Consider the following 26220-nt stretch of genomic DNA (forward strand, 5'->3'; position numbering starts at 1 on the left):
TATCACATTCTGGCTTCCCTTGATGTGCTCGACAGTGAAGTTGAACTCGTGAAGCTGCCAGGCCCATCGCTGCAGCTTGGCATTAGTGTTTTGCATGGTCTGCAACCACTGCAGCGGGGCATGGTCCGACAGGACGGTGAACTGTTATCCCCATAAATAGGACTTCAGCTTGTTCAGGGCCCAGACGATGGCCAAGCACTCCTTCTCAATGGAGGACAGGTTTCGCTCCCGAGGGATTAGCTTCTGGCTGAGGTACACCACGGGGTGCCGTGTCTCCTGGTGTTCCTGTAAGAGCACAGCTCCTAGTCCTACATCAGAGGCACCCGTTGCCACGTAGAAGGGTTTATCCTGGAGCGGTGCCTTCAGGATCGGTTGTTTGACCAGGGCGGCCTTGAGGGAGTCAAATGCTTCCTGGCACCCCTGCTTTCAGACCACCGGGTCTGGGCTGCCCTTCTTGGTCTGCACAGCTTGTGCAGTGGTGCTGCAGTTGCTCCAAACCCCGGGACAAATCTTCGGTAGTAACCTGCCAGGCCGAGGAAGGCTCTGACTTGCTTCTTGGTCTGTGGAGGCGGCCAGTCTTTGACGGCCTCAATCTTGTCCCACGAAGGAGCAATATGACCTCCACCCACACGATGACCCAAGTAGACTACCTCAGATAGTGCCCACTGGCACTTTTTGGCTTTCACAGTAAGACCAGCTTGCTTGATCTTACCTAACACGGTGGTCAGGTGAGTCAGGTGCGACTTGAAATCCTGACTGAAGATGGCGATGTCATCAATGTAAGCCATGGCAAACTGCTCGCATCCTTGCAGCAGATTATTAATCAGTCTCTGGAAAGAGGCGGGCGAGTTGTGCATACCGAAAGGTAAAACTGTGAACTCATATAGCCCTATAGGTGTGGTAAAGGCAGACTTGGCTATGGCATCCGGGTCCAGGGCCATCTGCCAAAATCCTTTAGACAGATCGAGAGTTGAGATCACCTTGGCTGGGCCCAGGCGATCCAGCAACGTGTCCATCCTGGGCATAGGGTACGCATCAGAGGTGGTAATGGCATTCAGCTTCCGGTAGTCCACACAGAACCGGATGGTCCCATCCTGCTTCCGGACGAGTACCACCGGACTGGCCCAGGGACTCATTGAAAGCCGGATTACCCCCAACTCCTCCATCTCTGCGAGCTCCCGTTTTATTTCTTGCCTCACCTTCTCATTAACTGGGTTATGTCGGGAGAATATAGGGCGATGGCTGCCTGTCTCTATAGAGTGTACCGCCAGGTCCGTTCTACCTGGTTTATTGGAGAACACAGTCTCAAAGTCCTTGAGCGCTGCGAGCAGCTGGTCCTTGTCCTGGGAGGGCAGATGGTCCGGCAGGCAGAGTTCCTCGATCCCTGCCTCGCCATCCCAGTCCCCATACATGACCGGCTCCTCTGGGTCCTCCGGTGTTCCCTCAATGGAGGGAACCCAGAATACCATCTCCTTTCTGTCGTAGTAGGGTTTAAGCATGTTCACATGAACTGTCTTAGGCTTTCTATCCCTAATAGCCACTATGTAGGTCACATCATCCAGTCTGTCCAGGATAGCATGAGGACCTTCCCAAGCGGCTTGCAGCTTGTCTGTTTTTAGTGACAGGAAAACCATCACATTCTCACCCCGCTCAAAGGTACGTAAGCGGGCCTTCTCATTATACCAGGACCTTTGCTTCTCCTGGGCCTGTCCCAGGGAGTCCCGTGCCACCTTCATCATGTCAGTAAGTTTCTGACAAAAGTTAAGCACATACTCCACCATGGAGGTCTTTGTGGAAGTGATCTTCCCTTCCCACTCCTCTCTCACCGAATCCAGAGGACCTCGCACTCACCTCCCAAACATCAGCTCGAAGGGCGAGAACCCAGTGGACTCCTGGGGCACCTCCCTGCAGGCAAAGAGCAGGTGCGGCAGTTTCTCATCCCAGTCATTGGGGTTGGAGTCCACATAGGCCTTTAGCATCCCTTTCAAGGTCTCATTGAACCTTTCCACCAGCCCATTTGTCTGAGGGTGGTAGGCTGTGGTCTTAAGGTGTTGCACCCCACAGCAGTCCCGCAGGCACTTCATCACCTCTGCCACGAAGTTCCCACCCCGGTCCGTCAGGATCTCGGAGGGAAAACCCAGCTGACAGAAGACCTTGATGAGGGCGTCAGCAATCACGGGTGCCTCAAGGGAGGTCAAGGCAACTGCCTCTGGGTGCCGAGTTGCAAAATCCACTAGAGTCAGTATGTATTTCTTTCCTCTACGAGTCCTATGCTTCAGCGGTCCCACAATGTCTACTGCCACCCTGGGGAAGGGTCGATCGATGATAAGGAGGGGCTGCAGGGGAGCCCTTCTCCTGTCCCCACTTTTGCCTGTCCGCTGGCATGACTCACAAGAGTTGCAATAGTCCGCCACATTCTGGGCAATTCTGGGCCAAAAAAAGTTCACCTGCAACCGCTGGCGTGTCCGTTCCCTGCCCATGTGACCAGCACACGGTAGATCGTGAGCCATGGCAAGCAATTGCTGTCTGTATTTCCGGGGTACTATGAGCTGGCGCTGGGGCTCCCAGGTCTCGGCATGGTTCTTCGGTACCCACAACCGATAGAGAAGCCCCTTATCCCAGACCACCTGTTCCCTTTTGTCCGGTGTGAACTCAGTCTGTTGCTCCCGAGCCATCTGCCGGAGTCCCTCCAAGCTGGGGTCCTCCCAAACCTCCCGCTTGAACTCCTCTTGCCCAGCTAGGCAATCAGCAGGGAGTGCAGGTGCTCCTGCAGGGAGTGCACTCTCACCCTCAGGGACTTCCTGGGTCTCCTCCCTGATAGTCTCATGTCCCCCTGCCACTGACGGAATACACACCTCCCTGGGACTGTCACTTAACCCACCCTCGGGGTCGCTAGTTCCTTCCGGGACTGGTGTCCCTTCCCCTGCGGCCAATGGTGTGGCTGTCTCCTGGGGATTTTCTAACCCCTCCTCTTTAGCCTTCCTGCTCTGCAGGCGAGTCACCGCATGAACAGTGCAGGGCTTTGGCTTTTGGGTCTGTTCCCACCTCCAGAGCTGGGATTCCTGCCCCATAAGATCCTGTCCGCCAGGATGGGGACCAGAGCCCCTTCCAGTACCCCCATTTCCAGGTATGTTGCACAGTCGTTCCACACGACGGGTGCACGGACTACCGGTGCTGTCAGAGGTGGGGGCCCCACCCCATGAATAGTAAGGGTATTCCCTGGGATTATGTCTGCGGGCGAGACAAGGTTGGAGTTGATTAGTGTCACACTGGACCCCGTGTCCAGTTCCCCCACAAGGGTCCTCTCCTTCACCGTGATCACGGTCCGGTGGGGGGCCATCACCTCCTCCGAGTTTGTGATCCTGTAGCAACAGACACTCCCCTCAGAGGGGCTCCGGCCCTCCCCCTCACTGCTCACGGCTGTTGCACGCCTGATGGGCCTGGCTCTATTGCTTAGCTTTGGGCAGTTGGGCTTGATGTGGCCTGGCTCCCCGCAGTTATAGCACCCCCTCTTTTCCGAATTGGGTGTTCTGTCCGAATCAGGGGCTGCCTTGCGCTCTGCAGGAGGTGGCTCTCTTTCCCCTTTTTGACCTGGACCTCCCTTCCCCCCTCTTTGGGACCCTTTTTGTTCCTTCCCAGAGTAGGGAGGCTTCTTATGGTTTAGCAACAGTTGGTCTGCAATCTCAGCGGCCTCTTGAGCATTTTTGGGGTCCCTGTCCCTGACCAGGGTCTTAACCTCTCTCGGACACCAAAAATAGAATTGTTCCAGCACCAGGAGCTGGCGTGCCTTTTTTAAAGTGTCAATCTTGGCTTCGGCTAACCATTTACTGTATGTCGTCCAACAGGGCTACATAATCAGTCAATGACTTTCTGGGTTGTGGATGAGTATTCCGGAATTTTTTCCAAAAATAATCCGGTCCTAACTGGAACCTTTTAGACACAGCAGCTTTGAAGGCATTATAGTCATCAGCTGCGTCTGAGGGCAGGCTGTTCAGGACCACCACCATGTTGCCTTCTACTAGCACAGACAGGTACATCATGAGCTTTTCCTCCGGCACCTTACACCGCTGGGCTTGTCTTTCGAAGTTGCTTAGGAATACCGCAGGATCGTCTCCGTCTCGGCAGCGAGCGAAGGCGGAGACGTCCAGTTTGGGGGGTTCCCCGGACGCTTGCGGAGTGCTCGCGTTTCCCTTGCTGGTCGGCAGACGGAGCTGATCCTCCAGCTTTTTCTCCTCCAGCTCCAGCTTTTTTGCCTCCAACTGGCCTTCCGTCTCCATCCTCTTTTCCTCCAACTGTCGTTGTTCCCGTTCCTTCTCACGCTGGGTCTCCAGCCATCTTTGTTCCCTCTCACGCTGGGCTTCCAGCTCCATCCTTTTTGCTTCTAGCTGTCATTGTTCCTTCTCCTTCTCGCGCTGGGCTTCCAGCTTTTTTGCCTCCAGCTGGGCCTCCAGCTCCAGCCTTTTTAACTCCGTCCTTTTCAGCTCTAGCTCATGGAGTCTCTGCCGCTCCCCCTCAGAGGGTGATCTCTTGGTGGCCTCCGGGCTTGACGAGCGGGAGTGTGTTCCTGGGTTGGTCTTAGGAGTTGTCAAGCATGAAGGTGACGCTTGTTGACTCGCTGGTGCACAAGAGTTTAACCAGCCCTTCCTTCTTTAGCCCTTTCTTCACGTGAAGGCCTCTCTCTTTTGCCAGTTCTTTCAGTTCAGACACGGTCATCCGGACATACTCGTCCGCCATCCTGACTCTCTACACTATCCAGTCGACCCGATGCCAAATTAGAAATTGTTTGCTCAAGGGGTTTCAGTGACTCTATTCCTTTTCCCAAATTATGCCTCAAATACAGCAGGGTATTCGGATCCCACGACTGCCACCACGTGTGGCGGGCCAGTAGGGGGCGCTCCTGCGTTGAGCCGCCCACCTCACTGCGCCCGACGACCTTCCAGGCTCCAAGCGCTCCCTGGGGTGCCTCCCGTCCGGCTGACCCCTTCCCTGGAGCACACCCGCTAGCCTGGGGTTCCCGCTGCCACCATCCAAGGCTCTGGACTCACTTCTGGCTCTGCGCACCTTGGAGAACACAGGCCTGATCGTCCAATGGGTCCTAGACCCAATACAGGCACTTGGGGCACTTCCCAAGTCAGGGGCTTATTAGGGAAGCCTCCCTTAGTCCACAGACCTAAGGGGCCTCCTTGGCATAATTTAGACCCACCCCTCAATACGTCTCCCACACCGGTCACAAGGAGAACTTTGTTGATTACAGGGGGTAGGGCGGAAACAGGGTAAAAGTAGAGCAGTATCACGGAACTATCAGAGGAATCCCATAGAGCAAACCAGCATGGCTGAGGTAGCCGTTTAAACACGCATCTGAGTTACTGTAAGCTACATATCTAGTCTGATCTCGAGTAGCTTACTCACACGCATCATCCAGAGGTGGTTGGAGTTTCCCTCTGGAGGCAGGGCACTCTTGGAGCATGCGGTGATGAGGAGAGAGCCAGGTTCAGATTCACCTGGATGACCGCATGGCTAATGGCTGCCTTCTTCCTGGCCCGGGCCTTTAAATAACCTCTCGGACCTCAGCAGCCCGGTCCAATCGAAGCTGCCAGTGCTGGCCACAAGCCAACCAATCTAAAAAACCATCACTGGCTACCTGGGCCGGTGAGCGAGGCTTCCCCCCCAAGGTGACCAGAGCATCCACCTCCGAGGCACCAGGCTTTTGTCATGTAGACAAGGGAGGGAGATCCCTGCCCTGAGGGATTCAACACCAGCCTCTCCCGCTGGCAGAGATCTCTGGAGAGGGGCACCAACATTTCTGCCATTTCTGCCATAGCACTAACTGCACTTTCTTCTGGAGGGGAGCAGCCATGCGCAGGACCATAATTTTTCCTTTCTTCTGTTTTAATGTTTCCAAGCGGCTCTGCAAAGCTCGCACAGCCTTGCATGCCATGCTGTTGGAATTTCTCACATCTTTTAACTCCTTACTCAGCCGAGTGACCTCTTCCTGGAGCTGGGCATTCTCTTCGGCCCCTAACCTCAGGCATGTTGCCAGCAGCCACGACAGGCACCCCTTCCTGGGTTTACTCCAGGCAGCAGCAGCGAACCTAGCCCAATGATCGGGTACAGTTCCCAGGTCACTCCAGGCATGTCTCAACCTGTCCTTATCCCACCCGGGATTCTCCATCCCCGTCACCTCCTTAAGCAAAGCTACTAACGGGGCCCGCACAACTCCCTCCATTCCAAGCTTTCTCTCCGGACCAGAGCCTCTCAATCCTGTTCGTGATGCCAATTTATGTCCCAGCCGCCTGCGGAGGGTTTGGAATTGAGAGTATGGTTGGGGGTAGAAAGGTAAGAAAGATTTATTGACTTAACAAAAACACAACTACACGTAGTAACAAGACAAACAATGACAGACAAAAGCAATTCACGTCGGCAACTTATTGGCAGTCCCCTCTGACGCCTGATACACAGCAAGCTTCTTTTCCTCAAAGTTCAGCGAAGTCAGGCATCCCCGAACGACACTGTGCAAAGGGTACCAGAAAGGACCCTGGCATGCACTTCTTGGGCTCTTCGAGGTCCATGGGCCCACTGATCCAGGCAGCAGCTAACTAATCCTTTTACAGAGCTGTCTCTTCCTTCTGAATGGTTTCCAGATATTCTAGCTCATTTATAGCTTCTGAATGGTTCTGATAACGAACGACCACTCAGATTCCTTCTACTTCAACTGTCTTTAGACTGACCAGTTAGCAGTACAAGCCTTGCATTTCTTTGATAAGGTAATTTTAACACCACAGGGCCTTACTACTTCTAGGCTTTGCTAAATTTACTAGGCCTTACTTTATACAAGGCCTCACTACATCATAAACTTTAATTAGGCTTTTAGCAACAACATATAGCTTAGTGTCTAAATAAATACAGAAAAACACTTAGTTTAATCTTCATAGAGCCTTCAGCAAGCACCTTTATCACACAGACATAATTTCAGCTGTCACAGCCACGTCTTGTTGGAATAACTGATATAGGGAGGCTGCCCTTGATCTGTGGGTTTAGCACCGTCTGGCTAGATCTTATGGATCCCTGTGGTTCATGGACCCCTTGGCGTCCCACGCTGCGGTGGATGGCTTCCGAGTCTCTTCTGCCTTATGGGCTATGTGCGTGGCTCCAACCGTCCCTTTACCACGCCCTAAGCCTTGCAGGTGGTATTGGCATTATCTTGCCTAGCCCTTGTTATAATTCAGCCCCTTGTCCTCACTGGGCTCTCCGCAGCCCTGTCACTGCACCCTCTCTGGCACCTGGGTCTGTGTGCTCCCCCAAAATGCCTTGCCCTCTCTGGTACCAGGGCCCGTGTGCCCCAAATGCCATGCCCTCTCTAGCACCGGGGTCCCCACACTATAGCAGGGCCCCAAGGAGGCCTCCTCCTTCCCCAAATAGCCTCACCCAAACCACTGGTGTTATCAGACAGCAAACAGACAACTGCAATCAAACATAAGCCCCTGGGCTATAACGCAACACAAAGTGCAAGGCATGCTCTGCCCCTTTAAAAGAGCAAAGCTCCCTCTCTACTACTGGGTGCCTGTAAGCCAGGGTGCTTGATGGGCTCCTGATGCCCCATTAGCCCTAAGGGTAGCGCATCTGACAGCTGTAGCATCTCCAAACCCTTCCTTCCTGAAGGCTCCTTCCCCTTCAGCTGCTGGCAGGGCCCCAGCCCTAGGGTTTATATGGGCCTAGGGCCCTGCCTCTTGCAGCCAGCTAACCAGGTGCAGGTGCGGCCAATTCCCTCATTAGCCAGTTGTCATGGGAACCTGCACCTGGGCTCTTATCTGGCTCTTTGTGTTCCCTCCCCGGCAATCTCTGCTCTAATAGGAGCAGGCACCTTAGTGTCCTGCAACAGCGTCCCTCAGTGGCAGCACGGCCCCGTGGATCTGGCATCCTGGTACCACACATGCATGACTGGTCCTCATGGGTGATGGCACCTAGGACCGATTTAAATCACTCGGCCAAGACTTTGGCCAGCAGCTTATAGTCGAAGTTCAGGAGGGTGATGGGTCTCCAGTTCCTCAACTCTTCCCTTGGACCCTTTGTGTGCAAGAGGGTCACGAGGCCCCGGTCCATTCAGCCCGCGAATGGCCCTCTTGTAGGCACTCTTGAAAGAGCTACAGGAGGTTGGGCCCACCAGAATCCAAAAGGGCACATAAAACTGCTCAGGCAGGCCGACCGACCCAGGCATCTTAATGTTGCTGGACCTCCGGAGGGTCTGCTCAACCTCCTCCAGTGTCCACTCCTCGTCCAGCGGCTGCTGCTCAGCTTCTCTGAGGGCTGAGTGAGCCCTGCAGGCAGGCACTGCTGCACAGCCCCCGGGGCCTCCCGCCGTGCGGTGTAGAGTTCTTGGGAGAAAGTGGTCCATTTCCAACACACCCTCCTTTGGTCCATGGGCTATGGCAGGGGTCAGCAACCCCTGGCATGCGTGCCATTAGTGGCATGTGGAGAGAGTTTTCCCAGCACGCTGAGGCACGCTCAGAAATTGTTTAAAAAAAAAGTTTTAAGTTGCTGCTCTGGGCTGTCCCATGCAGCCAGAAAGAAGTCCCAGTGCTGCAGGGGCGCCATGGTGGAGCCAGGAGAACGCTGTCAGAGACGCTGTCTGCTCCACTGCCCCTGCCCCTTGCTGCCAGGCTGCCTCCTCCAGCCCGGCTGGCCCCTGGAGGCAGCTGCGGGTGGACGGGGCTGGGGCTTGCCCAGGAGGCTTGCCGGGCCAGGCAGGCAGACACCCTGTCCCACCCGGGCAGGGCAGCACTGGGGCCGGGCGTGGGGACAGGGTCTGGGCGGCGTGGGGGAGGCGCCGCGGGCAAGCCAGCCGGGTCGGGCCCTTAGGAAGGCCTACCCATGGCCAGGGGGCGGGAGGATGGGGGGGAAGATGCGGGACCCAGGCGTCTGGGCGGGAGAGGGGCCATGGCAGGGGCTGCTGCTGGCAGGTGAGTGGAGAGCGGGTCCCGGTACAGCGTGGCTGTTTGTACTGTGCAACCGTGTGCCTGCACGCTGATGTCCATACCCATACCCCCACCCAGTGCCCTCCTCAGAGGGTCTACTCCTGAAAAAGTCTGTGCCAGGCCCCTCTCCATCAGATGAGGTCTGCCATTTCTTTCCTGTTGTCCTCTTCTGTCTTCCTGTAGTACCAGGACATTTCACTTAGTCCCATTTTAATACAGTCCTGGACTGTGGGGTCTGAGTGTCTGTTTATGAGCAGCGTCCTGGCTTTCCACAGCACGTACCCAAAGCAGGACATGAACTGGTGGAAGCGAGGTGTCGGGGTCCCTTGCTGTCTGGTCAGGTTTCTGACACCTGTCACCGCCAGGAGGAGCTCACAGACTTTCCTCCACACCTCCCTGGCAGGTGGGCAGTCCCAGAAGAGGTGGTTGATCGTTTCTGCCTGCCAGCGGCAACTTGTCCTCGGTCAGTTCAACAGACCTCCCTGCCCTGCACTGTTTCTCCATGCCCGCATGGGGAGTGCCTGGTGGGCTCCTGCCAGCTCAGGTCTCTGTGCTCCTGCAGCTGCTTGTGGAGGATTCGTTCCCACACGGCCAGGCAGCTGTCACCAGGTAGTAAGTCTACCGGTGATGTGGTGTCTCTTCCCTTAGCACCTCCTGTATCTTGCGGTGGCTCACCAGGGTCACCAGGGTAGCATTGTGCAGCTTGTATTTCTCTAGAAAGTGCTTCAAGACCTCATAAAACCATGGGGAAAACATGGTCCATGGGCTCCCATTGGTCGTTGTGTGCACTTGCCACTGTCTCAGCAACTGCCCTGCAAAATCCATAACAAAGCTGGCTGTTTTAGATCCCCCGCTGTTCCCAGTTTGCAAACCTGGCTCATGTACATGGCCCAGAGCAAGAGGAGGATGTCTGGCACCCCTCTGCCTCTGGACCGTTTGGCTTTGCACAGTTTGGCCCTTGCCTCTTTCTCCCATGTGGAGACCCAAAAGAAAACATACACAGCTCTCTGCATCCTGCGAACGACACACGAGAGCGATGTGTAGCAGCATCGGAGGAGCACCGCCTTCATCAGCACCGCCTGCCCCCACTGCCAGGCAGCGCGATTGTCGTAGCCCCAGGCTCTGTCTGGCCTTGGCCTCCGTCTTCTCCCATGCCCTCTGCCCCGTCAGCTTTGGACCAAACTCCACCCTCAGCATCGTTACCCCTTCCCGGGGGACGGTTACCCCAGGGGCGATGAGTCCTCGAGCTTACCCAGGACTAGGCAGGTGCTTTTGCTCACTTTGAGCTTGGCTCCTGCTGCTGCTCTGTATACCTGGGTGTGTTGTAGTGCTCCTTCCATTGACCCTTTGCCCTGCGTATGATGTTCAGGTCATCCATGTATGCAAGGATACTTTTGTCTCCCCCGTTCCTCCCATCACCACTTTAATGTTGGCCAGCGCTGGGACCTCCAAGCTACAGATAGTCTCATGTGGAAATCATTCCGCTTGTGGGCATGGAGTTGCATGTCTACGGTGAACGCCGACCCTTTGCCTCCACCCTCTCCCTGCTTCCCGTCCCACGCAAGGAGCTCTGGACATGTCCCAAGGAGCCCACTGCTCTTCCACCCAGCGTCCTGGAGAGACCCTGGGCACAGCGGGGACGAGGGCAAGGCTGCGGCGCCGTCCCCACTCCTGAGGGTTCTTCCAGCAGGTGGTGAAGAACGGGATCCTCAACCTGATGTGTGAGGCCCCCCGCGCCCTAGACGCTGCTGTGGGACTGCGATGGCTCCATCCCGGTGCCCGGCAGCTGCATGGGGCTGTCCCCAGGGAACCAGACCCTGCCGGTGCACAGGCTCCCCAGGGATGATGCTGGTAATTACACTTGTGAGGTCAGGAACCCTGTCAGCGCTGCACAGAGTGACGGGGTCATTGTGAATGTGATCTGTGAGTATTGACCATCTCTGGCCCTCGTGGTCAGACACAGCATGGCTGGCTCTGGGGTGGGCGTTGGGGTTGGTACCACAGGCCTGGGATGTGGCTGGCTCTAGGGCTGGGTGTCATGGCTGGTATCACAGGCCTGAGATGCAGCTGGCGGTGGGGTGGGCATTGGGGCTAGGTGTAACGGGACCTGTGTGATGCGGCTGGCTCTGGGGTGGCTGTGGGCAGTGTCAGCCCTCGCTGTCCCCACAGACGGTCTGGATAACACCCACATTACCCTGCTGGGGCCCCTGTTCCTGCCCCTCAGCCACAGCATGACCCTGATTTGCAAGGTTGACTTGGTCCCAGCCCCGTTGATCCACTGGTCCCACAATGGCTCTGTCTTAGGGGTGCACCCACTCGGTGCCATCCGGAGTCGTGGTTGGGAGCGTGCTGGCTGCCGCGGTGCTGGGGGGAACACTGGCCTACTTCCTCTGCGAGTCGCTGCCCGGACGCCTGGGTTCCCTCCCCAGTGGTGTGAGGGTCATTGCTGTCTCGCAGGGTCTTTCTCCGACTGTATCAGACTAGGGGAGAGGAGAGAGGTTGAGACCAAGGACTCAGGTGTCCTGGAGCTCCCCACAACAGCCCCCATTCCCCTCACACAGCTGTGGAGGGCACCCAGGCATCAGGGCAGCTACTTACATAGGACATAGGCCAGGGCCTCATGCAGTGCTGCAGCTACCAGCCTGATCCCAGCTCCAGCTCTAGCTCCAGCTCCAGTTCCAGCGGAGAGACTGGGACTTGCGACATGGGGAGAGATCAGAGTGAGGCAGACACCCCACTCCTTGCCCCGCAGCCCGGTCCCCCCAGTGCTGCCCGGGGGTGCTCACCTGCCTGCCCCAGCCCCAGGACGACAGAGATGGAGGTGGTGGCGCTGTGGCCCGTGCGGGGGTTGGTGGTGTGGCACTCAAACACACCCGTGTGCTCCGTGCCTGGCAGCGCCAGGCTCAGGATAGTGCCGGTCAGGGTCACATTGTCACCGAGCAGCAGGTGCAGGGGCCTCGGCGGGGTGATGTGGGCAGTGACCGGACCGCCTGTGGGGGGAGTGAGGGATGACACTGTCCATGGCCACCCCAGAGCCAGCTTTATCTTGGGGTGTGATACCAGCCCCGACACCCACCCCAGAGCCAGCCACGCTGTGTCTTACTCCAAGGGCCAGGGGCAGTCAATACTCAGATCACGGTCACAATGACCCCCTCGCTCCATGATGTGCTGCTGGGGTTTCTGACTTCACAACTGTAATTACCAGCATCATTCTGGCCAACCTCCTGCATTGTCAGGGTCCGGTTCCCTGGGGACAGTCCCACGCGGCTGCCGGGCACCAGGACAGTGCCATCATGATCCCACAGCAGCGTCTGGGTGCTGAGGAGCCACACTGCACATGAGCTCAAGGGTCCCATTCTCCACCACTGTGGGGTTGTGGGGGCATCACCTTGGCCTGCAACAGCATCTCTGTGGGGGACAGAGGCTGCATTACCAGTGTCCCAGCTGCCCGTGCCCAGGGGCCGAGACCCCGACAGGTCCTGAGGAAGGTGGGAGTTGCGGCTGGCAGGATCAGGGCCGCCCAGGCGCTGAAAACCACCCCAGCTCCAGCCATCCCTGCAGCCTGTGTCCGCACCCTTGACTCTGTCATGGCCCCAGCAGCACGGGATGTGGGGAAGGCAGGCGGGTGGAACTGGGCAAGGGGAAATGGCACCATCTCCCCACGGCCAGGCCCTGTGCCAATGCTGGGGGCAAGGAGCAGGATCTAGTCCAGGGGGCACTACCACCAGGCAGTGTCCAGCCATGGTCAGGCAGGCACTGGGTGCGAGTCCAAGGACACGCTCCAGGAAACTGGCTCAGTAAATCAGCAGGCGGGGCTGGGCCGCGCTCCCCCCTCCAGGCTTCCGGGAGAGGAAGCTGCGGCCCCGACACTGAGGCCATGTCTGGGAACAGGACCCAGCCCCGGCTGCACCAGCACTGCGGTGCCCACAGGATGCACCGGTCAAGCACCAAGGTCCCGGCTGCACTGTCCTCTCCCACCTAGCTCCCAGGGAGGAGCTGGCACTGGGGCGGGGAGTGGGGGCTGGCAGGGACCTGCTCAGCGTCAGGCAGGTCTAGTCCTGGACAAAGTCCATGATTTATTTTAGGGACATGCTTAAGCATGCAAGAGAGGGGCTTACAAAGACTACATGCATCACAGGCAACAACTAGTTTTTAAGTACATAATACACATGGTGGGCTGGAGTAAAAGAAGCAATAGTTGGGATAGAGATTAGGAAAAGGCACTCAGCCCTACTCCTATTGAAACCAGGGGAAAAATACCCCTTGACTTCAGGGATAGGAAGATTGGAGCCAACACAGTCCTGGACAAACCCATCATCCAGCCTTTTCCTAAGACTACAAGCCAGAGCCCAGGTCAGGCTGTGCTGCCCCGGCAGAGGAAAGCAAAACCCCCCAGAGTGGACCGGTCTGAGCAGGGGGGAAATCCCTTCTTCCCACCCCATTGAGCCTGAACCTGGGGGCAAGACCAGGACTTTGCAGTTGCTGCCAGCAGAAGCATTGGCACAGCCCCGTCCCCTGCCGCCCCCAGAGCCATGGAGGAAACAGCCCCCACCCCAGCCCAAGCGGGGTGTGGTGCAGGGAGCCCAGGGCCTGGTCAGTGCTGCTGGAAGAGCCCGTGGGAGCAGGGACAGGGCCACAGCGTTGCCCATGTCCCTGCAGCTCCCGGGTCCCCCCAGCACCCTCTGTGCAGGAGGGCAGTGGGCTCCTCAGGATGTGCCCAGAGCTCCTTGCCTGGGGTATGAAGCAGGGAGAGGGAGGAGGGAAAGGGATGGCGCTCACCGTAGAGCCGCAGCTCTGTGCTCACAGGTGGGATGATTTGCCCGAAAACCTGCATCTGCAGCTTGTAGGTGCCGGTGTTGGCAAGCGTGAACGTGGTGATGTGGATCTACCACTAGAAATCGGTAGCAGAGGAGGGAGAAGACTCAGCGAATGCCACCTGGCACAGGGACACGTGGCACAGGACCATGCAGGCCCCACTGAGGGAGAAGAGAGCGACAACAGTGGAGAAGAGGAACAGACGCGTGGAGCGAAGGACAGCGATGGTGACAGCAGCAGCAGCGGGTCCCCGGCGGGAGATGGAGCGACAGTGACGGAGAGACCCTGTGAACTGAGTGCCTGACCCTGGAAGCGGGGCATGGGTGGACAGGAGAGACCAGAAAGGACTGAGTTTGTGGACTGTGCGTGTTGCGCGTGGTTGTGGAGATTGTAATGGGTATGGGTGGCCAGTAGGCCTTTGTATGGTCTTCATGTAATGGGATCGGTTTTACCCTTCTGGGATGTAACATGTTAGAGAGGAGATATATATAATCTTATATATAGGGACAAATATATTTTTACCAAAAAATAAAAATAAGACGTGCAGTGCGCAGTCCAGGTCCACCGACACCTGCCCCGCGAAGGCCGGGCCCTGGACCAGCAGCAGCCGAGGCGGTGCCGCCAGGGCCTGCGGGGCCGGTCCCGCCAGGGCCATGGGCTCCCACCCGGACGCGGCGGGCGGGGGCGGCGGCTCCAGCTCCCCTCCCGGGGCCGGGCTTCCTCCAGGGCGGCCCCGCGCCACCCTCCGACCCGCAGCCCCTGCGCCCCGCCCGCGGGGCACTGCCCGAGGCGGGGCGCTGTACGCAGCGCGGTGTCGCCCCTGTCGCCGTGCCCGTGCGGGGCGCTCCCCGGCTCGGCGCCCCCTGTGCCAGCGGGCACCGCCCCCGCGCGGCGAGCTTCCCCGGGCAGTGCCCTGGCACCGCCTGCGCCCGCAGGCTCGGCGCGGGGCACACGGGCTTCAGCGGCGCCGCCGCCGCCCTGTCTGCCCCCCCGGCCCGTGCCCTGCGGGGGCGGGGCTGCCGCGGGCTGGGCCGCGAGGAGCCGCCCCGCCCCGTCTAACTGCCGCGGGCGGCGGGGCCGGGCCCGGGCAGACGGGCCATGGCGGGGCCGAGCCGGCGGCTGCTGCTGGCAGGTGAGCGGGGGTCCCGCCCGCCCCGGGCCGCCTCCGCCGCTGCCGGGGCATTTCCCACCGCGCAGCTGCCCCGGCCTGGCGCCCTCGCACACGCGGGCACGCGCACATCCGTGTGCCCGGGCACTGCTATGCGCCGTGTCCTGACACCGTGCACAAGTGCCCGCGCCTCCGGCACTGCGGCCCCCCGGCCACGGGCACTCCCGGGGCCCGCACGCGTCCCGCGGGGACACACGGCCGGGGCAGGGCAGCGCGGGCCGCCGTCTCCCGGCCCCCCCGGCACAGGGCGCGGATCCTGCTGGCGGCGCCGAGCTCCCGGCGCCAAACCCGGCCCGGTCCCACCCGACCCGACCCGACCCGACCTCTGCTCTCCCCGCAGCCGCTGTCCTGGGCTCCTGCCTGCAGCCGGCGCCGGCCCAGAGCCACATCGCCCTCACCCCTGACCCGCCGCCAGCCCCGCAGGTCGGGGGCGCCGTGACCTTGGCCCTGCAGCCACCGCAGAGCCTTGCGGTCTGCACCTGGTACCGCGCGGCTGAGAGCGTATCATCCGCCGAGATCTTGACCTACGTCCAGGACAAGGGCCAGAGAAACGGCCCCAGCTACACGGGGCGCGAGACGGGGCGGCCTGACTGCTCCCTGCACATCACGGGGTTAATGCTGAATGACTCCAGCCCCTATTTTCTGTGGATGCCCACGACAGGCTCCAAGATCACGGTGACCTTGGCAGTGTATGGTGAGTGTCCCCCTGACCCCACGGCAGGGCTCTGGGCTCAGGAGGGGTCAGTCCTGGCGTCAGCCTGGCTGGGGGACCGGGAGGGACAGGTGCTGGCACCTGCCGTCCAGGTCACAGGTGACCTGAGTGGGCTGGGGCTCAGCCCAGACACGTCCCAGGCACCTTGGAGGGGGAAGTGCCCTGGTGTTGCCTCTGTGCCCAGAGCTGCTGCCCCTTGGCATGTGGCCACCCTGGCACCAGCCTCACGCCAGTGGTGAGTCCAGGCCAAGCCGGGTTGTGTGGCCCCATTGCGTGTGTAGAGCCAGGGGCAGGATGGTGGCATGGGGGTGCCTCCTGGCACCTCGAGTGTGGGACGCTGGCTCTTGGGGGTACATGGGGTGGGTGCCCATCTCCCCCATTCCCAGGTGCTTTGCATGTTGTCTGCCCCCCCACCCTTCCCCGGGAGCTGCCCATGCCCCATCTGTGCCTCTGTCTTCATCCAGCACCCCCTGGCCAGGATCAGGTGTGCATGCCCATGTGTTTGCTGTTGTCCTGGGGTGTGACGGGAGGCTGCGATCTGTGCCAGGCCCTGCTGCACCCCCATGCCCTCCCAAACTCCCCCCACTGCCATTACCCCTGGTCCTGACAAGGAGCTGAGTCACCTCCGCGCCTGTTGCCCTTCCTGTTTGGAGCGTTGCGGGTGAGGCCTGGGTGCGGCGGGGCCACGGGCAAGGCCACAGCACCGTCCCCACTCCTGTGAGCTCAGCGTCCCTCTGCGGCTCAGGGGGCGGAGGGGCCTTGCCCAAAGCCTCTGCCCCCCTTGCCGTCTGCCAGCCCTGCAAGGCTGTCCTCAACGGGGCAACCAGTGTCGTTTTGAGCCTTTTGTTACGGTCTGGTTTTCTAATAAAATGTTTTTAAGAAAAAAAACCAACAAACCAGTGACACCCGGCGTCACCACGGACCCACCATGGACCCGCCTGCCCGCGTGGCACTGGCCTCATCCCCATGTCCCCTGACCCTTACGGGGCAGCTGTGCAATGTGGGCCGCACCCAGTGCTTAATGGCCCCACCTTCAGGGCTGAAGTCCCCGGAGAAGCCCAGGCAATGATTAACCACCTGCAGCTCCCACGGCTCTGGGAGCTGGGGACAGGCCACACGGGGGACTGCTCTGGCTCAGGCCTCCCGGGGTCGAGCGGGTCCCAGGGCCAGCGGGAATGGTCTCCCTGTGATGGGGATCGGCGGCCTGGACGGGGCAGACTGGGGCTCAGCTGTGGGGCTTTCCCAGGCCTAGGGCTGCCTCTCCCTTCCTGCTCCCTGTGCCAGGGGGTTTCCCAGCTAGGGGGCAGGAAAGGATTTCCCCCCAGTTCAGACTGGTTCATACTGGGGGGTTTTGCCTTCCCTGCAGAGGGGATGGCGAAGACCCTGGGTCTGCGCCAGCCCCCGGCAGGGCCGTGGTGGGGAAGGAGGGGTGAGACCCAGACGACAGCCAGCCAGGAACTGCCCGTTCAGCCGTGCTGCAGTTTCCTCTCCAGGAAGCTGAAGCTGGGGGCAAGGAGTGGGCCAAGCCCTGCCGGCTCCTCTGCTGATTTTCTGAGCCCATTTTCTGCAGCGTGTCCTTGGCCTCGCACCCAGCGCCTGCCTGGGCACAGCCGGGCCCTGCCCACTGCTGGTGCCCTGCAATGCCAGCATGACTCCTGCTCAGAGCAACTTGGGCTCTGACCTCCTGCACGGGGGTCACAAAGGTCCCCCTCAAATTGCATGTGGGCAAATTGCCCCGAAACACCCAGGCTCCCACAATGCGTTGGGGTGGGCCCCGGTTTGGAGCATGGGGAGCAGGGACCGTGGTAATGTGGCCTTTGCCCTGCGGGCACAGGGATGCTGTCGCAGCCCAAGGTGACGCTCCCCAACCCCATGGTGGTGGAGAACAGGACCCTCAAGCTCACGTGCGAGGCTCCCTCCAGAACTGAGACGCTGCTGTGGGACCACGATGGCTATGTGGTGGTGCCCGGCGGTCGCGTGGGGCTGTCCCCAGGGAACCGGACTCTGACGGTGCAGGGGGTCTGCCGGGACGATGCTGGTAATTACACTTGTGAGGTCAGAAACCCTGTCAGCCACAACCGCAGCCACCCTGTCACCGTTACGGTCGCCTGTGAGTATCACAGGGCCCCCAAGATGCAGCTGGCTCTGGGGTGGGCGTCGGGGTGGGTATCACAGGCCTCAGATGTGCCTGGATCGGGGTGGGCGCTGGGGCTGGGTGTAAGGTCCTGGGATGCGGCTGGTTCTGGACCCGGCTCTGCCCCCCTGACCCCATGTGTCTCCCTGCAGACGGGCCGGATGCTGCCACCGTCGCCCCACCAGGGCCCCTGGACCGGGCTGTGGGCTCTGCACTGGGGCTGATGTGTGAGGCCGGCTCTGTGCCAGCCCCGCGGTATGGGTGGTTTCATAACGACACTGAGCTGTCTGGCGCGGGGGAGACATTGAACTTGACCGAGCTGGGCTGGGGCCAGCAGGGCACGTACCGCTGCGTGGTGCACAACCCCGTCACTGGGCTCACAGCAGCCAGCCGCCCCCTGGACCTGCGGCTCTGGGGTGAGTTGTGCCCAGGTCCCGGGACTCTCCAGTCACTTCTGCTGGGTCGGGGGTCCCCTGGACCCCCCTGTCGGCCCCAAGGCCTCTCGCGCTCAGGGGAACCTCTTGACAGCATCCCCCGGCGCCATCGATGCTCCATCCACGTTCCCTGCCCTGACACCCACGGGGAGACTCGGATGGGGGGAAGGGCACCGTTTCCCCAGCGTCGTCCTGTCCAACCTGTCTGTCTTCCCCACACCCGCCGGCATGCCCAGGCTCAACCGCGTACCCCTGTGGCTGGGACCACGATGGTGCTGGGGGCGGGCAGGGCCTGCAGGTGTGGCTGGGGAAGTCCTCACAGCACCCAGGGGGGCCCTGATCCTGGATGTGGGCTGGGCCGCAGGATCCCACCTTCCCCAGTACCTGTCGGGGCACGTGGGCAGGGGCAGATGGGAGCCCACTAACGCCACCTCTGTCCCTCACAGAGATGCTGTTGCAGCCCAAGGTGATATCCTCCAACTTCACGGTGGTGGAGAACAGGACCCTGAATCTCACGTGCGAAGCCCCCCCCAGCACTGAGACGCTGCTGTGGGACCGCGACGGCTCTGTCCTTGTGCCCGGCGGCCGTGTGGAGCTGTCCACAGGGAACCGGACCCTGACGGTGCCGGGGGTCGGCCGGGACGACGCTGGTAATTACACTTGTGAGGTCAGGAACCCCATCAACACAGTGCGGAGCAAGGGGGTCATTGTGACCGTGATCTGTGAGTATCGGCTGACCCCGGCCCTTGGGCTCAGACACAGTGCGGCTGGCTCTGGGGTGGGTGTCGGGGCTGGTATCACACCCTGAGATGCGGCTGACTCTGGGGTGGATGTTGGGGCTGGTATCATACCCTGGGATGCGGCTGGCTCTGGGGTGGCCATGGGCAGTGTCATCCCTCGCTCTCCCTGCAGATGGTCCAGTTGCTGCTCATATCACCCTGACGGGGCCCCTGCACCCGCTGCTTGGTGACAACGTGACCCTGACGTGTGCGGCCGACTCGTTCCCAGCCCCGCAGTTCCACTGGTCCCACAATGGCTCTGATCTGGTCCCAGCCCTGACCAGTGCTGTCCTGAGCTTGGTGCTGAGGGGCGCGGAGCAGACGGGTGTGTTCGAGTGCCACGCCACCAACCCCCACACGGGCCGCAGAGCCACCACCTCTGTCTCCATCGGCCTGGGGCCGGGGCTGGGGCAGCAGGCAGGTGAGTTTGGGGTCACCCCTAGCCCATGCTGCTGGGGTCAGGCTGCTGCCTGCCATGGTCCCGGCAGTAAGCATGGGAGAGGGCTACGTCTGTGCGCTCTTGACTCTTGTCTGGGACCCCCAAGGCCAGGACCCCGTGTCTGCAAGCCCCTGGATGCCTGGGTTCTGTCCCAACTCTGCGGGGAGGGCTTTGAATGGGATTCACGACTGCCTATCTTTTATGGGGTCAGAGAATCATAGATGATGTGGGTGGAAGGGACCTGGGGCGGTCACGTCTGCTCGAGCCCGCTCTTCCAAGCAGGACCAGCCCCACCTTGGTCATCCCAGCCAAGGCTTTGTCTACCCGCAACTTAAGCACCTCCCGGGATGGAGACTCCAGCACCGCTCTAGGCAGCCTGTCCTAGCACTTCACCATTCTCCTTGTGAGATGGTTCTTCCTCATTTCTGACCTCGACTTCCCCTGCTGTAGCTTAAGCCCATTGCTCCTTGTTCTGTCATCTGCTGCTGCTGAGAACAGTCCATTTCCATCCTCTTTGCAACCCCCCTGCAGGGAGCTGGAGGCTGCTATTAAATCCTCCCTCAGTCTTCTCTTCTGCTGGCTCACTCAGCCCATTTCCCTCAGCAGCTCCTCATCCTTCCTGTTCCCCAGCTGCTGAACCCTCTTCCTTGACCTCTGCTGGTCTCTCCCTTCAGTCCTGTCTGCAGTGCAGGGCACACAGCTGGACACAGGACTCCAGATGTGCCCTCTCCAGTGGTGAATAGAGGGAAGAATCACTGCCCTTGATCTGCTGGCGATGCTCCTACAAGCGCAGCCCAGGGTGCCATTTGCCTTGTTGGTTGCTTGCATGTGATGAAAATTGCCCTTTTTTGCAATTTAACTGCGTTCCTGTTTCCACAGATAGGTTTGGCCACAAGGGCCCCACTCTTGGCTCCTATTTGGCTTCTGGTCCCCTGTCACCCCAGGTCCTTCTCTGCAGAGCTGCTGCCCAGCCTGTTGGCCCCCGGCCCACCCCGGGATTGTCCTGTCTGAAATGCGGGACTTTGTCCTTGTGGTTGTTGAACTCCCTGGGGTTTCTTTTGGCCCAATCCTCCCTGGTGTGGTGGTCTCTGAGTCCCAGCCTGACCCTCCGTTGTATCTGGTTTGGTGCCACCTGGGTGCTGCATACCACCCTGCACCTGGCTGAGCCTCCTCCTATCTGCCCGCAGGAAGTCTGTCAGGCGGCACCATCGCTGGCATCATCATCGGGACGCTGGTGGGGTTGGGGCTGCTTGTTTTTGTCTTCTACTACTTCTGGGGCCAGAGCAAAAGGTACTGGCCTGGTGTGGGGCCTGAAGCCTGGACACATGGGTTGTCTGGGTGGGGAGGGGGCCTGGAGCCTGGATTTGCCCAGACAGGCAGGGGTCAGACAGGCATGGGGGGGAGGGTGTTCCCCATCCCCCCTTCCCAGGCTCACACTGCTTTCTCCCCAGGCACAGCAAGAAACCGGTGCAAACCGGATCCAGGACACCTGTGGCCCCCCATGGTGAGTGCTGAGGGCTGTGGGAGAGTGGGGGGCACCCCAGTGACATCATGGGAACCCCCTTAGCACACAGGAAGTGACATCACAGGCACTTCCCCTGTCCCAAGACCCTGAGGTGTCACCAACACTGTGCCCCTGTTGCTGCTTGGGGGCAGGGGGCTGAGCCCTTGGGACCCCTGTTTTAACCCGTCTCTGTCATCCCCAGGGCCCGACGTCACCCGCAGCGGTCCCCTCAAGGTGAGGACTGGCAGGGCTCAGACACCTGGGCCCCCTGGGGGGTGGGGGTGAGAGCAGGGGGCTGGGAGCCTGGACACCTGGGTCCCCCCCTCCTGACCCGCCCTGTCAGCAGGAGGAGGAGGTGAGCTACAGCTCCGTCGCTTTCCGGGCGGGAGGGCTGCAGACGCCGCGGCCCCAAGGCCCCGCCAAGGCCGACACCACTGTCTACGCCGAGGTCAAGAAGAAGTGACCTGGGCCCCCAGCCCGGGGGGCCCAGGCAGCCCAGACACCGGGGCTCTCCTGTGCTGTGGGCCTGGGTTGGGGGTGAGGGTGGGGGGCAGTGGCCAGGACACCTGGGCTCTTTCTTGTGCTCCAGCGGGGAGGCTGGGGGCCCAGACGCCTGGGTTCCCCTCTGCTTTGCAGAGCTGTGCAGTGTGGGGGTGGGGGGGCTCACATCTGGGGGGGCCATCCCTGGCTCCCACCCCCTCTCTGCCCTGGGGGCATCTCCCCTCCAGCTTGGCCGGGGGTGGGGGTTGAGGCATCCCTTGATTCCTGTGTTTGTAATAAAAACATGCGAGGCCGTGGCTTGTAGATGTGAAACTGCCTGGACACGGATGGCCATGCACACCCGCTGGACACGCACACGTGCGCCATGGCCATGCACGCACCCTGGATGTGCACCTGCGTGTGCCATGGCCAAGCACACTCTGGATCCACACATGCGTATGCCATGGCTGTGCTTGCTCTGGGCCCAGCGTGTGGCTGCTTTGGCCCCATCTCTGCACACGTGTTGCTGGCGTGTGCGCTATACACAGCCCCTGCTCCCCTTCCCCCCTCCCCGGAGCTGCACTCCCCCATTTGCTTTGCAAATGCGGCTCTCTGAGGCAGCCCCGGACACCTGGGTCCTCTCCTGGCGCTGGGAGCGGGGCTGGGGGCCTGGCTTCTCTGGCAGGGGAGTGCGGCGGGGGTGCCAGCGGGGTGCTGGGGGCCCACATGCCTGACTTCTCCCTGGCACCCGCTGTGGTTCCGTGAGCTGGAGCAGCAGACTGGCCCTGGAGGAAACTTTCTAGTGAATCCAGCAAAGAGGAACCAGGCCAAACCTCAAGGCAGCTTCCGCTCCCCCCCAGCCAGAAGGGAACCCAGGCGTCCGGCCCCCACCTTCTTCAAGGGGGGACTCCTGTACCACCCCCGCCCCGTGCACCTGGTTAACCCTGCGTGGGCCGCAGCCCCGACAAGTAGCCCCCACCGCCTCCTGGGCCAGGGCCCTGGCTGCTCTTTGGGTCTGGGGGTCTGGGCCTGGGTCCCATGGGCAGCGGTCCAGGCGCTGTTCACACCAGCACAGCTCTGGGGGTGCAGCCCGTGCCAGGGCACTGCCTGGGGAGAGCTCCCAGCCCCATGTTCTCCAGCTGGGGGGGCGGACACGGGGTCCAAGGCGGCACTCCTGGCAGGGGAGCACACGTGGGCACACGCGTATGGAGCCCGTGAGAAGGTCCCCCGCCCCCTGCCGACAGGCCTTGCGACACCCGTGATTGCAGCGCTTCCTGCCCCCTTCTCTGCACTTCCCCCCCGTCAGCCACGAGCTCACCCGGGGCAGGGCTGCGGGCAGGGGCAGCGGGTCGGGAGGGAGGGGCGAGGGGGAGGGCGATGCCCCGCGCTGTGGTGGGGCCGGCACTGTCTTGGGCGCTGCTGCCCCCTGGTGGCTGCCCTGGGAACTGCGCCTGCGCTGCCCCCTGCCGGCAGCCGGGACGCCTGTTCTCCCTGGTCGGGGAGCGGCTGCTATGGCAGGAGGCGGCGCTGGGAACTGCACCTTTCAGGGGCTTTCGCTTCACGGCCCCGACCCCGACCCGCAGCCCCTGCCCGCCGGCCCCGCCGGTGCCCCTCGGACCCGGGCAGAGGCGGTGCCCGGAGCCCAAATAACGCCCTTCCCGGGGATGTTGCAACCCGGACAGGGAAGTGCCCGCGCAGCCGGGAGGGGTGGTGGGGCTGGGCCGCCTCGAGGGGTCCCTCCAGCCGCCGGCCATGGGGACGCGCCCCTGGGGGGGGATCCTCCTGGCAGGTGAGAGAGGGGCCAAGGGCAAGGTGGGGCAGGGAGGTGTCGGTGGGACCCAGGAGCAGAGCAAACGAGTGCAGGAGACAGCAGAGAGGCTGCGGTCGGGAGGGAGGGGCATTGCCAGGGCTGGGGGGGCAGGGGCTGCGGTCGGGAGCGAGGGGCATTGCCAGGGCTGGAGGGGGCAGGGGGCTGCGGTCGGGAGCGAGGGGCACCGCCAGGGCTGGGGGGGGCAGGGGTCTGCGGTCGGGAAGGAGGGGCACCGCCAGGGCTGGGGGGGCAGGGGGCTGCGGGCGGGAGGGAGGGGCACCGCCAGGGCTGGGGGGGGCAGGGGGCTGCGGTCGGGAGCGAGGGGCACCGCCAGGGCTGGGGGGGGCAGAGGGCTGCGGTTGGGAGGGAGGAGCACCGCCAAGGCTGGGGGGGGCAGGGGGCTGCGGGCGGGAGGGAGGGGCACTGCCAGGGCTGGAGGGGGCAGGGGGCTGCGGTCGGGAGCGAGGGGCACCGCCAGGGCTGGGGGGGCAGGGGGCTGCGGTCGGGAGGGGCACCACCAGGGCTGGGGGGTTCACTAGCTAGTCTAAACCCCCCTCACCCACAGCTGCTGTCCTGGGCTCCTGCCTGTTGCTGGTGCTGGCCCAGACCCACATCACTGTGACCCCTGACCCCCCGCCGGCCACAGTGGTGGGGGGAGCTGTGACCTTGACCCCGCAGCCACCTCCGCAGCCGAGCCTTGTGGCCTGCACCTGGTACCGTGCAGGTGAATTTGAGATCTTCACACACCGGCCTGAGGGTGGCGCCACCCTGAGCCACGGGCCCGGGTACACGCGGCGTGAGACGGGGGGCCCTGGCTGCTCCCTGCGCCTGGGGGGGCTGCGGCCCAGTGACTCCGGTCCTTACACCGTGCTGCTCGGGATGCCCGGGAATGGCCACTCCATCTCGGTCCACCTGGCTGTGCTTGGTGAGTGCCTCCGGGCCCGGGAGAACCCAGGGCCTGCTCCCTTCCCAGACCTGGAGAGAACCCAGGCATCCTGCAGGTGACTTTCCACCTGCACCCCGCACCCCTTCCCAAAATCCCTTGCAGGGGGAGCAGGGACCCCAGTGACCCCCCCACCCTGGCACAGAGCCCCTGGACCCCCCGGCAGTGACGTTCAGTAGTGACACAATGCTGGAGAACAAGACTCTGGAGCTGACGTGCGAGGCCCCCGAGGGCGCCGAGACCCTGCGCTGGCTCCACAGCGACTCCATCCTGGTGCCTGGCAGCCGTGTGCGGCTGTCCCCCAGGAACCGGACACTGCAACTTCGCCAGGTTAGCCGTGGTGATGCTGGAGACTATCAGTGTGAGGTGCAGAAAGGCATCAGCCACATTCGGAGCAGAGCTGTTACCATCACTGTCATCTGTGAGTGCAGTGCATGTGGCCAGATCTGTATCACAGGCCCAGGATGCAGCTGGCTCTGGGGTGGGCATCGGGGCTGGTTTCACACCCTGGGATGTGGCTGGCTCTGGGGTGGCTGTGGGCAGTGTCACCCCTCACTCTCCCCACAGATGGTCCGGAGATTGTCCACATCATCCCACAGGGGCCTCTGGCCCTGCCCGCTGGTGAGAAAGTGAACCTGACATGCATGGCTGACTCAGTCCCAGCCCCGCAGTTCACCTGGTCCCACACCTCTCACATGGTCCCGGCACAGACCAGCACCAGCACTGGTGCTGTCCTGAGCTTGGTGCTCATGGGCATGGAGCAGACGGGTATCTACAAGTGCTGTGCCACCAACCCCCGCACCGGCTTCATCGCCACCACCTCCATTTCCATCACCCTGGGTTCAGGGCAGGGGGGTGAGTGCTCCCGGACAGCACCAGGGGGGTTGGGCTGGGGGGGTCTCTGCCCCCTCCTGATCTCCCCCCATGATGCAGGTCCAAGTCTTGTGGCTGGAGTCGTGGCTGGGGTTGCGCTAGCGGCCGTGGCACTGGGAGGCACTCTGGCCTATGTCCTCTGTGAGTAGCCACCTGGATGCCTGGGTTCCCCACCCAGCTGTTGGAGGAAGGAGGGGTGGAGGGGGGGGGGCAGGACACCTGGATTCCTGGTCTCAGCCTCTGTCCTCTCCCCTAGTCCGACACTGTCGGAGGAAGACCCCGCGGGACAGCAAGGAGCCTCCCCAAGTGTATGAGAACCTGCCCTCCCCGGCCTGTATGGGGGCAGTGGTAAGTGACAGGGGCTTGACCCTCACTCCCAACCCGCAGCCCCCTGCCTTCCCCTCTGTCCCCTATGGTGACCGGGACACCTGGGTCCCCTGGGGTTTCTGGTGCTAACAACCCTCTTGCCTCCCTCTCTGCCCAGGCCCAGCCCGGGAGCTCCCTCGACCCCACCTACCAGGTAAGGGCCTCCCTGGGGCTGCTGAGAACCGGGCAGCTCATCAGGGCCCAGACCTGAGAGGGGCTTGGTGTGTCCGTCTGACCCGTATCTCTGACCTCCCCTGTGTCCCCCCAGACGTTGCAGCTCGGAGCCGGGGACCTGTATCAGGAGCTCTGGACCTGAGCAATGTCCCTCCCTAGCCCGGTGCATGCTGGGGCAAGTGCCAAATGTACTACCCTGTAACCAAATAAAGCCTGGCTGGTTTGCTGCCTCCCTTGGCCCCATTCTGCATTCAGGCCTTTCGGGGGTCAGAGGTCAGGGATGGGTGCCCTCCCATCACCCCCTACCCCCAATGTTTCAGTCACCATGGAAACGGGGTGTGGAAGTCTAGGGGGCATCACCGTGGTAGCCATCTCCCTCACCCCCCCACCCAGAATCAGCAGTTGGGGAGCCGTGTGCTGGAGGGGTGGGAGTGTCCATTCCCCACTTCCCACATACACAGCAGGGCAGGAAAGGGTTAATCCTGGTGTGTGCTGGGCATTCCTTCCAGCCACTGGGGTGGAACCGGGCTCCAGGGAGAAAACCCAGGTGTGGCCCCCCCATGGGAGAAGCCAGCTGTCCCGGTCCCGTCCCACAGCACAGAGTGGACCCAGGCAGC

At 61.5% G+C, this 26220-nt stretch overlaps 1 protein-coding gene across 1 annotated transcript; it reads left to right on the forward strand.

Annotated features, from left to right (window-relative positions):
- Positions 1 to 14607: 14607 nt before the first annotated feature.
- LOC102570443 (carcinoembryonic antigen-related cell adhesion molecule 5) lies at positions 14608 to 25835 on the forward strand. The gene is made up of 18 exons (XM_059718142.1): positions 14608 to 14919; positions 15296 to 15649; positions 17502 to 17777; positions 17954 to 18217; positions 18682 to 18957; positions 19148 to 19435; positions 20641 to 20743; positions 20905 to 20957; positions 21160 to 21191; positions 21301 to 21416; positions 23093 to 23226; positions 23813 to 24172; positions 24336 to 24611; positions 24758 to 25045; positions 25124 to 25204; positions 25320 to 25411; positions 25548 to 25583; positions 25698 to 25835. The coding sequence occupies exons 1-18, from the start codon at positions 14886 to 14888 to the stop codon at positions 25743 to 25745; spliced, it is 3111 nt and encodes a 1036-aa protein (XP_059574125.1). The 5' UTR covers positions 14608 to 14885; the 3' UTR covers positions 25746 to 25835.
- Positions 25836 to 26220: the final 385 nt, after the last annotated feature.

This window comes from Alligator mississippiensis, chromosome 15 (genome assembly GCF_030867095.1).
Source record: "Alligator mississippiensis isolate rAllMis1 chromosome 15, rAllMis1, whole genome shotgun sequence".
Lineage (NCBI taxonomy): Eukaryota > Metazoa > Chordata > Crocodylia > Alligatoridae > Alligator > Alligator mississippiensis.

Excerpts from the sequence above, each read along its gene's own strand:
- LOC102570443 (XM_059718142.1), top strand. The coding sequence starts at position 14,886 with ATGGCGGGGCCGAGCCGGCGGCTGCTGCTGGCAG. Across the intron at positions 21,417-23,092 it reads TACGCCGAGGTCAAGAAGAA|TTCCCGGGGATGTTGCAACC; the intron begins GTGACCTGGGCC and ends CAAATAACGCCC. Across the intron at positions 25,205-25,319 it reads CACTCTGGCCTATGTCCTCT|TCCGACACTGTCGGAGGAAG; the intron begins GTGAGTAGCCAC and ends CCTCTCCCCTAG.